The sequence below is a fragment of the Myotis brandtii genome, unplaced genomic scaffold (assembly GCF_000412655.1).
Source record: "Myotis brandtii unplaced genomic scaffold, ASM41265v1 scaffold215, whole genome shotgun sequence".
Taxonomy (NCBI): Eukaryota; Metazoa; Chordata; class Mammalia; order Chiroptera; family Vespertilionidae; genus Myotis; species Myotis brandtii.
Window position 1 is genome coordinate 4,098,491 of NW_005358043.1, and position 14,214 is coordinate 4,112,704.

A 14,214-nucleotide genomic window follows, 5' to 3' on the forward strand; every position below is an offset into this window, starting at 1 on the left:
TTGCCGGCCCCGCCCACTGCTGCCACCGCCAGTTGGGGGCTGGGGGCAGCTCCTGTGTTGAGCATCTGCGCCCTGGTGGTCATTGCGCATCATAGCGACCGGTTGTTCTGCTGGTTGTTCCGCCATTCGGTCAATTTGCATATTAGAGTTTTATTATATAGGATACTTCTGGAAGACCGTAAGGGAGAGATTGACAACAATACTATCATAGTAGGGGATTTTTAAAAAACATATATTTTTATTGGTTTCAGAGAGGAAGGGAGAGGGGGAGAGAGAGAGAGATAGAAACATCAATGGTGAGAGAGAATCATTGACTGGCTACTTCCTGCACGCTCCCCATTGGGGATCGAGCCCGCAGCCTGGCATGTGCCCTTGACTGGAATTGAACCCAGGACCCTTCAGTCTGCAGGCTGACGCTCTATCCACCAAGCCAAACCAGCCAGGGCCATAGTAGGGGATTTTAACACCCCACTGACATCACTGGATAGATCTTCCAGACAAAAAATTAACAAGGAAACAGTGACTCTAAATGACACACTAGGTCACATGGACTTAATCGACATTTACAGAACATTTCATCCCTAAACTGCAGAATATACATTCTTTTTAAGTGCATATGGAAAATTCTCAAAAATTGACATGTTAGGACACAAAACAAGTCTCCACAAGTTCAAGAAGACTGAAATCATATCAAGCATCTTCTTGTTTCACAATGGCATGAAATTAGAAATCAACTACAGTAAAAACTCAAAAACATTCAAACACATAGAGGCTAAATAGCATGTTATTAAATGAATGGGTTACCAATGAGATCAAGAAAAAAATAAAACACTTCCTGGAAACAAATGAAAATGAAGACACAACAACCCCAAATCTCTGGGACACAGCAAAAGCATTCCTGAGAGGGAAGTTAATAAGCCTACCACAAAAAAACAATAAAAATTAATAATATACTATTTAACCCTACAACTTAAAGAATTAGAAAGAGAAGAATAAAAGCCCAGGGTAAGTGGAAGAAAGAAAATAATAAAGATCAGAGTGGAAATAAATGACACAGAGACTAAAAATAATACAAAAGATCAATGAAACCAAGAGCTGGTTCTTTGAAAAGATAAACCAGATTGATGAACCTTTAGCCAAACTCATCAAGAAACAAAGAGAGAAGACCCAAATAATTAGAAATAAAAGCGGTGAAGTAACAACTGACATCACAGAAATAGAAAGGATTGTAAGAAAATATTATGAGCAACTATATGCCAACAAGCTGGACAATGTGGATGAAATGGAAAAATTCCTAGAATAATACAATCTTCCAAAACTAAATCAGGAAGAATCATAAAACCTGAATAGGCCAATTACAACTGATAAAAATAGAAGCAGTAGTAAAAAAAACCTGGCCAGGACAGCTTCATAGGGAAGTTTTACCAAACCTTCAAAGAATAACTAACAGGTATCCTCCCCAAACTATTCCAAAAAATCCAAGAGGAAGGAACATGTCCAAGCTCTTTTTATGAGGCCAGCATTATCCTAATTCTAAAACCAGATAAAGACACTACAAAGAAAGAGAATTACAGTAACATCCCTGACGAACTTAGATGCTAAAATCCTCAACAAAATATTAGCAAATCAGATCCAGCAATATATTGAAAAGATCATACATCATGACCAGTGGGATTTATTCCAGGGATGCAAAGCTGGTACAATATTAACAAATCACTAAATGTGATACATCACATAACAAATTGAAGACAAAAATCACACGATCATATCAATAGATGCAGAAAAAGCATTCAACAAAATCCAACACCCATTTTTAAAAATATATTTTTTTATTGATTTCAGAGAGAAAGGGAAAGGGAGAGAGAGATAGAAACATCATTGAAAGAGAATCATTGATCGGCTGCTTCCTACATGCCCCCCACTGAGGATCGAGCCTGCAACCCAGGCATGTGCCCCTGACCGAAATCGAACCTGGAACCCTTCAGTCTGCAGTCCACTGAGCCAAACCAGCTAGGGCCCAGGACCCATTTTTGATAAAAATTCTCAGCAAAGTGGGAACAGAGGGATCGTACCTCAACATAATAAAGGCCATATATGAAAAACCTACAGGAGGATGTAAAATTGTCATTATCCACAGATGACATGATATTGTATACAGAAAACCCTAAAGACTCCACCAAGAAAGTACGAGATTTAATAAATGAATTCAGCAATGTAGCAGGATAGAAAAATAACACCCCGAAATCTATGGCATTTAAAAATAATCCTCACCTGAGGATACTTTCCCATTGATTTTTAGAGAGATTGAAAGGAAGGGGAAGAGACAACGAGAGAAAAACATAGATCTGAGAGAGTCACATGCACCCTGACTAGGGCCGGGGATCAAACCCGGGACCCTTCATTTTGTGGGCTGAAGCTCTATCAAACTGGCTAGGACTCAATGGCATTTTTATTATTTTTTAAAAAATATATATATATTTTATTGTTTTTTTACAGAGAGGAAGGGAGAGGGATAGAAATGAGAGAGAGCCGAACCGGTTTGGCTCAGTGGATGGAGCGTCGGCCTGCGGACTGAGGGGTCCCGGGTTCGATTCCGGTCAAGGGCATGTACCTGGGTTGCGGGCACATCCCCGGTGGGGGGCGTTTATTATTTTTTAAAAAATATATATATATTTTATTGTTTTTTTACAGAGAGGAAGGGAGAGGGATAGAAATGAGAGAGAAACATCGATCAGCTGCCTCCTGCACACTCCCCACTGGGGATGCGCCCGCAACCAAGGTACATGCTCTTGATTGGAATCGAACCTGGGCCCCTTCAGAGCCAAACTGGTTAGGGCCAATGACATTTTTATACACCAATAATGAACTCTCAGAAAGAGAAACTAAACAAACAATCCCTTTACCATTGTAACAAAAAAATTAAGATACTTAAACTTAACCAAGGAGGTAAAATACCTATATTTAGAAAACTACAGAATGTTGAAAAAAAGAGACAGAAGAGATAAGCAAGTGGAAGAATATACCATGCTCATGGATTGCTAGAATTAGCATCATTAAAATGTCCATACTACCCAAAGCAATATATAGATTCATTTCAATCCCTATTAAAACACCAATGGTATAGCCCAGCTGGCATGGCCCAGTGGTTGAGCGTCGACCTATGAACCACGAGGTCACGGTTCAATTCCTGATCGGGCAAATGCCTAGGTTGTAGGCTCGATCCCTAGTGTGGGGCATGCAGAGGCAGCTGATCAATGATTCTCTCTCATTACTGATCTCTCTCTCTCTCTCCCTCCCTCTCTGAAATCAATAAAATATATATATATATTTTAAAATGGCATATTTCACAGATCTAGGACAAATACGCCAAAAATTTATATGGAACCAAAAAAGACACCAAATAGCTGCAACAATTTTGAGAAAGAAGAACAAGGTTGGAGAGATCATAATACCGGATATCAAGCTATACTGTAAAGCTACTGTAATCAAAACAGCCTGATACTGGCACAAGAACAGGAATATAGATCATTGGAACAGAACAGAGAACCCAAAAATCAACACAAGCCATTATATTCAGTTAATATTTGATAAAGGAGGCAAGAGGATACAATGAAGTAAAGATAGTCTCTTCAATAAATGGTGTTAGGATAATTGGACAGGTATATGCAAAAACATGAAACTAGACCACCAACTTACACCATACACAAGAATAAACTAGCCGAAACCGGTTTGGCTCAGTGGATAGAGCGTCGGCCTGCAGACTGAGGGGTCCCAGGTTCGATTCTGGTCAAGGGCATGTACCTGGGTTGTGGACACATCCCCAGTGGGAGATGTGCAGGAGGCAGCTGATTGATGTTTCTCTCTCATCGATGTTTCTAACTCTCTATCCCTCTCCCTTCCTCTCTGTAAAAAATCAATAAAATATATTTTAAAAAAAAAAGAATAAACTAAAAATGGATAAAAGATTTAAATGTAAGTCGTGAAACTATAAAAATCCTAGAAGAAAACGTAGGCAGCAAAATATCAAACATCCCTTGTAGCAGAATTTTTCCTGATAAAATGTCTATAGCAAGAGAAAGAAAGGGGAAATAAACAAATAGGACTACAGCAAAATAAAAAGTTTGGCAGGGCAAAAGTAACCATCATCAAAATGAAAAGGGAATCCTCTGTATAGGGGAACATATGTGCCAATGATACATCTGATAAGGTGTTAATTTCTAAACATACAAAGTACTCATACAAATCAAAAAAAGGAAGACAAATAATACAATTTAAAAATGGGCAGAGAACCTAAATAGACACTTCTCAAAAGAGGACATACAAATGCCCAAGAGCATATGATAAAAAGCTCAACATCACTAATCATCAGAAAAATGCAAATTAAGATGATGACAATGAGGTACCACTTCACACCTGCCAGCAAAAAGGCTTCCATCAATAAATCAACAAACAACAAGTGCTGATGAGGATGTGGAAAAAAAGGAAACCTAGTACACTGCTGGTGGGAATGCAAACTGGTACAAACACTTTCCTCAAATGTGGACTTTTCTCAAAAAATTAAAAATGGGATTGCCATTTGACCCAGTAATCCCACTGCTAGGAATATAGCCTAAGAAGCCTGAAACACCAATCAGAAAGAATATATGCACCCTTATGTTCATAACAGCATTATTTATAATAGCTAAGACCTGGAAACAGCCCAGGTACCCATTTGTAGATGAGTGGATAAAAAAGCTGTGGTACATTTATACAATGGAATACTATGCAGCTATAAAAAAGAAGGATCTCTTACCCTGTGAGACAGCATGGAAGAAACTGGAAAGTATTATGCTAACCGAAATAAGCAATGTAGAGAAAGACAAATATCACATGATCTCACTTATACGTGGACTCTAATGAATAGTATAAACTGGCAAACAAAATAAATCCAGAGACATGAAAGCATGCAACAGATTGATGATTCTCAGAGGGAAGAGGGGAAGGGATTAACCAAAGAACTTATATGCATATATGCAAAATCCATGGACACAGTCAATAGTGTGGTGAAGGCCTGAGAAGGGAAGGAAGTGAGAAGAAAGGGGACAATGGAGTGGAAAAAGGGGACATCTATAACACTTTCAACAATAAAGATAAATTTTTTAAAAAAAGGAATTATGTAGAATAAAAGGCACTGCTAGGATATACTACCACCTAAAAAATAGCAAAATTAGAGGTTACTGTACTAATCTCTTTAATGACAAATATGTTTCTTAACAGAACTTCCCTGGTGATATCAGCAATACAGTAACACTGATACTCATGGCAGCTATCACATAGAAATTTTAATTTTTTAAAAAAAATCCTCAACTGAGGATATCTTTCCATTGATTTTCAGAGAGAATAGAAGGGAGAGAGGAAAGGAGAGACAGAGAGAAACATCAACATGAGAGACACATTGATTGATTGGTTGCCCCCCCAACTGGGGCAGGGCATTGATCCTGCAACTGAGGTTCGTGCCTTTGACCAGAAATCGAACCTGAGACCCTTCGGTCCATGGACTGGCACTCTAACCACTGAGCCAAACCAACCAGGGCTAATAATTTTAATTTTTAACAGAATTTTTAAAAATTCCCATAGTTGAACATTTTTAGTTTGCCATGGTTGAAAAAAGCTTCTAGAATGGGCTTTTTTCTCCTTCTGCTCTCCATTCTCACCCAGTCTAATTCCATACTTGAGGCAGAACTTACAAAATTAGAGAACAGAGAGAAAACAAACCAGGAGAAGGTGTAGAAGGTGAAAGTGGAATAAAATTAGTAAAACACAGACACAACATTTCCTACTACTATTCTCCCCATTGAGAGAGAAGATTTGGGGCACTTAGATTGTGCTAAGAGAAATTCAATCCTTCAGTACAATTCTGGTTAAGAGTGTCCTAATAAATGGTCCCTGAATTCTTCCATATAATATCTAAAACAATTTCAAAAAATAATGTAACACATTTGCTATACTTTGATTCAAACAATTCTAAGAACTAGAGGGATTTCAGAGATGAACAACAAGAACTTCATTTACTAAATTAGGAACTAAAGACTAAAGGTTTAAGCAAATTGCCCACAACAGAACTAAAACTGGAAGCCAAAGTTGAAAGCCTTGACTCTGTAGCTGTAAGAGATTTGAAGACTATTTTATGAGCAAAAAGAATTACCCAAATTAATATGTTAATAGTATCAGCAGCTAAATATATAAATAATAAAAACAAGAGATTTCAAATTGATTGGAAATTTAAAAGAATTATAGCTTTAAAAAAGCTTAGAAAACTGTGTTTAAATTAATATTCAAATTAATTCAGAATCATTTTTCTTGACTGTCCAGACATGCTTTTTATCTTCAGAGTGCTTTTATAGCCTCACAAATGTACACTCTGCTGATATGAGATAAAGAAGTTTCCAATCTCAAAATGTTTCTTTTGCCTATACTTTGCAGTGTAAATAATGCTTACCTTGGTGAGAGACTTCCTCGGGGTGAGCTTCCTCTGCCAACAAGGCTGCGGCTATTGTCTCCAAGATCCTGATCTGCAGTGTAAATATTTCATAGCTGATAAAGTGACTCTCTAGATAAGAGGTTTTAATCTCTTGCCCTGATTTTTCCCTAAAACATACATAAAACCTTTACCACTATCTTTGTAGTTACTATGAAAATAAAAGATTTAGTATGTTGCTAGTTTAGAATTGCTGAACTGTGGCATGTAAGGCGTTGTCTGTACACGTTTCTGTGGGTGTAGAAGGCCATGGATTATGTTCTGTTCTTTCATTCCTTTCAATTTTACAGCACAGAAGTGTGGTTTGCATTTGCAGTACCCTCCCCTCAGCCACTTTTAATTTCTACGGTTAAAGTAATGAATCACAGCGGTGGACAGGTAATCTGCATGCTTATCACAGCAAATCCTTACACTTTTTTAACACTTTGCAACCCAAGAGAAGTAATAAAATACATAATGTATTACATAGAGCCACACACCAAGATTAAAATTATATATATGTATTAATTACATGGAACCTCACACCAAGAATAAAGTTAAATATAACGTTAAATATCCAAATTGACAAAAATAAGTAGGAACACAGAATTCTGTATTTAAAAGGAAAAATTTAATTTCTTCAAAATATTCCTGAGGTAACAGAATATCTCTGCTTGAAAAGTAACTTGTATTTCCTAGTTAGTTGCTTAAAAAATCACCCTATCTGGCCTCTTTCAAGGTTGTCCTCCCCTTATTCTGAGTCAGGTAACCTTTGACCCTTAAAGGGTAAAGACATGACTGATCCATTCTTGGTGAACTGCTAAACCCATTCCCTTCCCCCAAACAGGCATGACTACTTGGACATGTCAACAAATCCTTAAGGATGGAATGAAACAAAGCAAATCCAGAACTCATTAAAATAGTACAAGAGGCAAATGCTAAAAAATGTCAACTGGTAAAAATTCACAGGATTACTAAACACTGTAGAAATTCTCTAACAGGATTTTTTTTAAACCAAGTTTGTGTAATGCAATTTCATGAATTATGCAAATAAAGGTTTAGGCTATTCACCGAAAAGCCCAGTGTTATGTTACTTTCATTGAATAGAACTGAGAACTGAACACATCAATCACAGAAGTCACATGAGACATTGTTGCATTCCTGCCTGCTGATGCCTCTGCTTAAACATTTACATTTCAGAGAGTGAAAAAGGCACATAACTATTTTGCAGCACAGCATACTATTTACTTCCAACTGTGATTCTTCTGGTAAAGGGGGAAAAAAAAGGCATAATTCTATATTAAGCATACCTTTAGATTTTTCAAATAAAATAAGCCATTGAAGGGAAAATTTCATTGGGTAAAAGGGATAGAATTTTAGAGTTTAAAAATTCTTGAAAACTTACCTGTTTGAGTGTTTTCAGACTGAGCTATAAGAGCTGCCATTGAAGAATTTGGATTTAATCTATTGCCATACATATGAGATGGTGCCTGACTAAGAGAAGATCCAGATAGGGCATTTGCCTAAATAAAAAGAATTACAAAGATAAGTGAATTATATTTGAAAATATCTTAATACTTTTCCTCCTGATAGACCCAATAACTATTTTCTCCAACCTACGAATATAAGCAAAAATTCATAACTATCTGAAAAGCAAATTTCATTCTCACTTGTTTTACCATTACAACATTTCAGTTTTTGAAGTTACATAACTCCATTTTTTTTTTTTTTAAAAAAAGGACCAGAACATTCAAAGTTAACTATTCCTGCTTTAATTTCCAAGTATGTAGTCAGTATCAAAACCCAGTGGGGCATGGTAACCACGTGAACATATGACTATTTAATCTTACTAAACCACTGTAAAATAAGGGCAGGTAGACAACAGATGTCTAACATGCTTTTTAGTCTCTTACATCATAGGATGCTAAGGAGGTCAAAACGTCCAACATCTATTTTTAGTATTTTAACTCCACAGAGCCTTATTTCCATTTACTGTCATTAGTAAAACCTGCACACTATTTTGTTACTTTCTATATTGATAGACTTGGAAGCCTGCTGCTTTTTCTGTTTTGTTTTTATTTTAAAAGGAAGCAAACGGGCATTACAAGTATGTTTTCTATACAATGCAAGGCTCAACGAATCACAGCTTTGCTCTGACCCCATATAAGGCACTGTCTTTTTGGCAGGAAGCCAGCTCTACTAACTGAAGAGCTGGTCCAAAGTTTGTGATTCATTCATGTTGCTAACCACAATTCTGAAGGCCTCTACTGGGACTTGTGCCAAACAAGCAAAAATGAACCCTTAAACAGATGAAGCTAAGGAGGCTGGCCAAAGTCTTACGTAATCCATTGTAATAAAAATGCCTTCTTTGATGTGAACAGTTTCTCCCACTTTCCAAGAATATTATAACCTTAAAATGCCGCATTTTGGAAGCAAATCTCTTGTACACAAAATACTGTTATATTCACAGAAGGCTATTACTAGCCTGAAATACTCTTCAGATTTAACAGAACCACAAAATTTAAAGTACACTTCATATTCTTTTTCCTGAATGAAATCAAACTTAAGTTTTTATAAAATGAAATCAATGTATAGTTATTTCAGAACAAAATTCTGAAAAATAATTTCAAAGAATTGAAGCACATCTAATATAAAGTAGTTGAGTAACAGCAGAACAAAAGATGTGGGACATTTTGACATGTATAACTAACTACACACAAGAGACCAAGACGACATAGTAGTTATAAAAAGCAAAATCTTACAGAGAATAAACAATGTTTCTGGAAAGACTCAGACTCTGACATTATATCTGGCCTCTAGACAACTTATTAATCAAGAAAATTTGACTTTAAATTCATAGTCTTCTTGATGCAGAATCATGCCTGTCCTTGCTTTCCATTGTTTCAAAGGGTATATTTCACAGTTCATACTTTAATGTCTAAGATCAATTGGTCAATTTCTGAGTTTCTTTTTTCCTCTTATTAAAGATATGTATACAAAGCCAGTAAGTTTGTACTGTAAAGTCCTATTTAACCATCAATTAGCTTTAGTAAAAGGTAAGTCATAATTTTAACCTGATGATCATACTAGATACTTGTCATGTATTTAGTGTTATATACATAAAATATACAATTCATAAATAAAAATATAGTGAGATTTTTTTTCTTGCCTCCCCAGAAGTCAAATACTTGGGAATCTTGGCTACTTATCAAATAACTTAGAAAAATAAAAATCCGAACAAACAGAAAGACCAGATGTTACCAGCGACATGTGTTAAAATCTCAGGTACCTTATACTTAAAAATGCCTTTCACTGAGCCAATTTATTCTTACTCTAGACATAATTCCAAAAAGATCAACTAAGCATAAAAAAGATTAGAAGTGGAAAATTAATTAGACAGAGGAAGAAAAAGTAATATCTTGAGACAGTTTGTTGGCAGCAAGAAGTAACAGCTGACAGCAAAAGAGGAGAGAGAAAAATATGAGCAAGAATAAACATTTTAGAGTTCTGGTGGGGTGGTGCTCAAAGAACATGGATATCTAGATGCCTTAGTACTGCATCTTAGCTTTAAAAAAAAAACGTTTCTATTGATGAGAGAGAGAGGAAGGAAGGACAGAGAGGTAGAAACATCAATGAGACAGAAATATTGACTGGGTGCCTCCTGTACATCCCCTATTGGGTATCGAGCACGTAACCCAGGCATATGCTCTGACAGGAATTGAACCAGTGACTTCTTGGTTCATGGATCAATGCTCAACCACTGAGCCACACTGGCCAGGCTACACCTTAGCGTTTTGATTCTCCTTTTTCATGCAGTCATCTTTTGACTGAATCAGAACTAATATGATACCAGTTGGATTGCTTTTTTTAGTTACAATTAGCAGTTTTATGAGCTGCCTTAGTCTCTTGGTAAGAACCAAAAGATCCTGCCTGGCTGGTGTGGCTCAGTGGTTGAGCTTTGACCTAAGCACCAGAAAGTCGCTGGGCTGATATCCGGTCGGGACACTTGCCAGGTTGTGGGCTCGATCCTCAACAGGGGGTGTGCAGGAGGCAGCCGATTGATGTTGATCTTTCTCTCTCATCGATGTTTCTATCTCTCTTCCTCTCCTTCCCTCTATTTCTAAAAAAAAAAAAAAAAATCAATAAAAATATATTTAAAAAAAGAAAGAATCAAAAGATCTTACTCTAATCAGAAATACATCCTTTTTTCAGGAAGGGTTCCTTCTATCAAGGGCTTTATATTTACATTAGCTTCAAATTTCTTGATGTAGTCTCCAAATTATCTTAGTTTGCATATCACACACTAGATTCACTATACTAAAAATTCAAAATGCAAAGTAGTACAACAGCATAATAACTGCTCTGCATAATGACTATTATCAGGAAAAGGGTAAGTCATCTTTAACATAATTCCAAAGCAGAAAAGTATATATTTAATAAAGATGGCAGGCAAAAGTAAATTAATACTAATAATAAACTAAAATGGGCCCTGACTGGTTTGGCTCAGTGGATAGAGCGTCGGCCTGTGGACTGAAGGGTCCTGGGTTCAATTCCGGTCAAGGGCATGTACCTTGGTTGCAAGCACATCCCCAGTAGGGGGTGTACAGGAGGCAGCTGATTGATGTTTCTCTCTCATCGATGTTTCTAACTCTCTATCCCTCTCCCTTCCTCTCTGTAAAAAAATCAATAAAAAATATATATATAAAAAAAAACTAAAATGGGAATGCATTCTTTATTATCCTAAATGACCAATTTCCCAAATTTTCTGAATGGGCAAAAATTATCTGGTAGTAGTTGTTTTTAAATTATTGCATTTATCTAAATGAGAAAGTTTCAAAAGAGATAAAAAAAATAAGTTATTAATTTTACCAGGTAGAGTTTTGTGGTGTATTCAAACATCTAAACCACTCTACATTAAAACTCAATTCATTAACATAATATCATGTTAAGCAGATAACATGAGTCACCAAAGACTCCACAAATGTCTGACACTGTTTAGTCACTACTTCTGAAATGATGTTTATTTAGAACTAGAGGCATGTAATTGTTTCATTACATGCATAATGCCTGGCAATGTGTAGACTCAAAAATCTTTGTTATCATTAATAAGTGAAATCACTAAGATTCAGGGGGGATGGAAGGATGTCCATGTGAACCTAAAGAAACAGTGGTTATGAAGCATAAAGAGCACTGAAAGCTTTTATATAAAAGAAATCTGGAACAAGGAATAAAGGAAACAATGTGCACACACTTCTCCACAGCATACTTTGGACATGGACTTTAAACAGTACATGGAAAGCAAATTACTAATGTATCATAGGTCTCCTTCAGAAAACCTGGTATAAAGACTGGAAATTCTTTAACTGTAGGAATATTCTTCACTTCTGGGGGGGGAAAAAAAGCCTCCCCTCCCAGTTTTCTTGGTCTACATTTGTTTTTTTAATATTTGATCAAGACATGAATATAACAAATGTTTTCCTCTTTAACTATACTATGAGAACAACAAAATGTAAGTACCAGGTCAAGCAACTGAGGACTGAGGCCAATTTTAGGGTACACAAGAGAGGACTATACTAAACAGGAGAGTGTGAGTCCCACCAAAGAGGGTTGACCATTACTCAGGTACAGCCCATGGTTGACATGTAGAAATGATGGTTCATAGTTACCAACTTTTCTAATTTTTAATTTTAAATACTGACAGGAAATTTAAATTTAAAAAATACACATATGAAAACATATGTTACCACAAAAATTCGTACATGAATGTTCATAGAGGCATTATTCCTAATAGCTAAAAAATGGAAATAAGTCAAATGTCTATTAATTCATAAATGGACTAACAAAATGTGTGGGGTTTTTTTTAAAAAAAGACTGGCAATTCTTTATAAAGGGAAGTACCTACCTTATGACATGTCAATTTTATCTTGCCCAAGTAAGGAAAATGGCTATGTGGACAGATATCCTCCTTGGATCTACTGGCACTATAAGAATATGAGTTGTTAACATTGAGTGAAGGGTATCCATGATATATGTGAAATCTACACTGTACTGTTTTTGCAACTTTTCTATACATCTAAAATTTTTTCAAAATAAGAAGTTAAAACAAAAAGATATTGACTAAAAGCAAACTAGGTACTTGACTTTACAGTGTCCCACTGAAATCAAGTCATCTCAAAATGTGAAAGTAGGTGTTAAATTAGTTCAAAGATAAAAATATTTTATAGAATTATAAATTCATATTGCCATAATAAACTTTTGCTTTAACTTCTAATATATGTTATCTTAGAGAAGTTTTTTTGTTCTCTCCCCAAGATTAATAGTTGAAAGGAACCACTTCCATTAAAGATGTTATATTACTCTTACTCTAACAACACTTTTGTAAAAGCCTAATTATTTTACAAGATAGAGCCAAGGACAAGCAGAGTAAGAATAAGCTGAACAATTACTGAGGTAAGGCTAAGTTATTTTGAAACAAAATATGTTTAGGTGCCCGAATCAAAGAATAGCCTTAGCAAAGTTCTAACTTACTATGTTAAACATCTAAAAGATATGTGAGTCTACCAAGGCAGTGTTCAAACTCAAAGCAAATCAAAGAAATTTACTGTTTTCTAAGTAGACTTGACATATTAAAATATTAATAGGATGAAAATTACATTTCAGCTTGAAATGTCCCTGTTAATAGTTTACCTCTTATATTAAACTAGAGGACTGGTGCATGAAATTCGTGCACGGGTAGGGTCCCTAGGCCTAGCCGGCGATCAGGGCCAATCTGAGGGGCGACCAGTGGGGAGATCGGGACCCCCACTTGCCCTTTCCTTGGCCTGGCGTTGGCTGCTCACCAGCCCCGCACCCTGCTGCCATCGTCATTCACTGGGGCGACTAGAGGGGTGATCGGGGCTGGCAGTGCCTCCACTACCGCCTGCTGCCAGCGCTGCGTTGCCGACACCTGCCATGTTCCGTGCCGCCCCCTGGTAGTCAGCACACATCTAACTCCCAGTCGCTTGAACTCCTGCTCTGGGGCAATTTGCATATTAGCATTTTATTATATAGGACTAGAGGCCCGGTGCACAAAAATTTGTGCACTGGCTGGGGGGGGGGTGTCCCTCAGCCCCACTTGTGCCCTCTCACAGACTGGGACCCCTGAGGAGATAACAACATGCTGTCTTAGGCCCGCTTACGGGTGGCAGAGGGCATGTCCAATCCCTAGGTACAGCCCTGGTCTGGCTCAGAGCAGGGCTGATTGGGGGTTTGGGGCGCCGCCCCCTGTCACACTCAAGGCAGGGTCGATGGGGAGGTTGCCCCGCCACCCCCTGTCATGCACAGAGCCGGGCCGATCATGGGGTTGGGGCGCCGCCCCCTGTAACCCACAGAGCAGGGCTGATCAGGGGTTTGGGGCGCCGTCCCCTGTCACACTCGGGGCCCATGGGGAGATTGGGGCACCGCACCCTATCACACACAGAGCAGGGCCGATCAGGCGGTTGGGGAGCTCCCACCTATCAGGCACAGAACAGGCCGATCAGGGGGTTGGGGCACCTTCCCCTGTCACGAACAGAGCAGGGCGGATAGGTAAGTTGTGGCCCCACCCCCTGTCACACACAGAGCCACAGGGCGATCAGGGGGTTTGGGCGCTGCCCCCTGTCACACTGCTCCAGGGGCCAGGAGGCCTCGAGGCTCCGCTGATCCCAGTGCTGGGAGGCCTCGCGGCTCCGCTGATCCCG

The 14,214-nt window shown here is 37.8% G+C and overlaps 1 protein-coding gene across 10 annotated transcripts in view; it reads right to left on the reverse strand.

Annotated features, from left to right (window-relative positions):
• MLLT10 (myeloid/lymphoid or mixed-lineage leukemia; translocated to, 10) overlaps window positions 1-14,214 on the reverse strand; it is a 224,038-nt gene that overhangs the window by 22,478 nt on the left and 187,346 nt on the right. For all 10 annotated transcript variants that reach the window (XM_014539374.1, XM_014539373.1, XM_014539368.1 and 7 more), the window contains 2 exons: window positions 7,902-8,019; window positions 6,479-6,551 (listed from right to left, as the gene is read on the reverse strand). In XM_014539374.1, coding sequence (XP_014394860.1) covers window positions 6,479-6,551; window positions 7,902-8,019 — 191 coding nt within the window. The remainder of the gene's footprint in view (window positions 1-6,478; window positions 6,552-7,901; window positions 8,020-14,214) is intronic.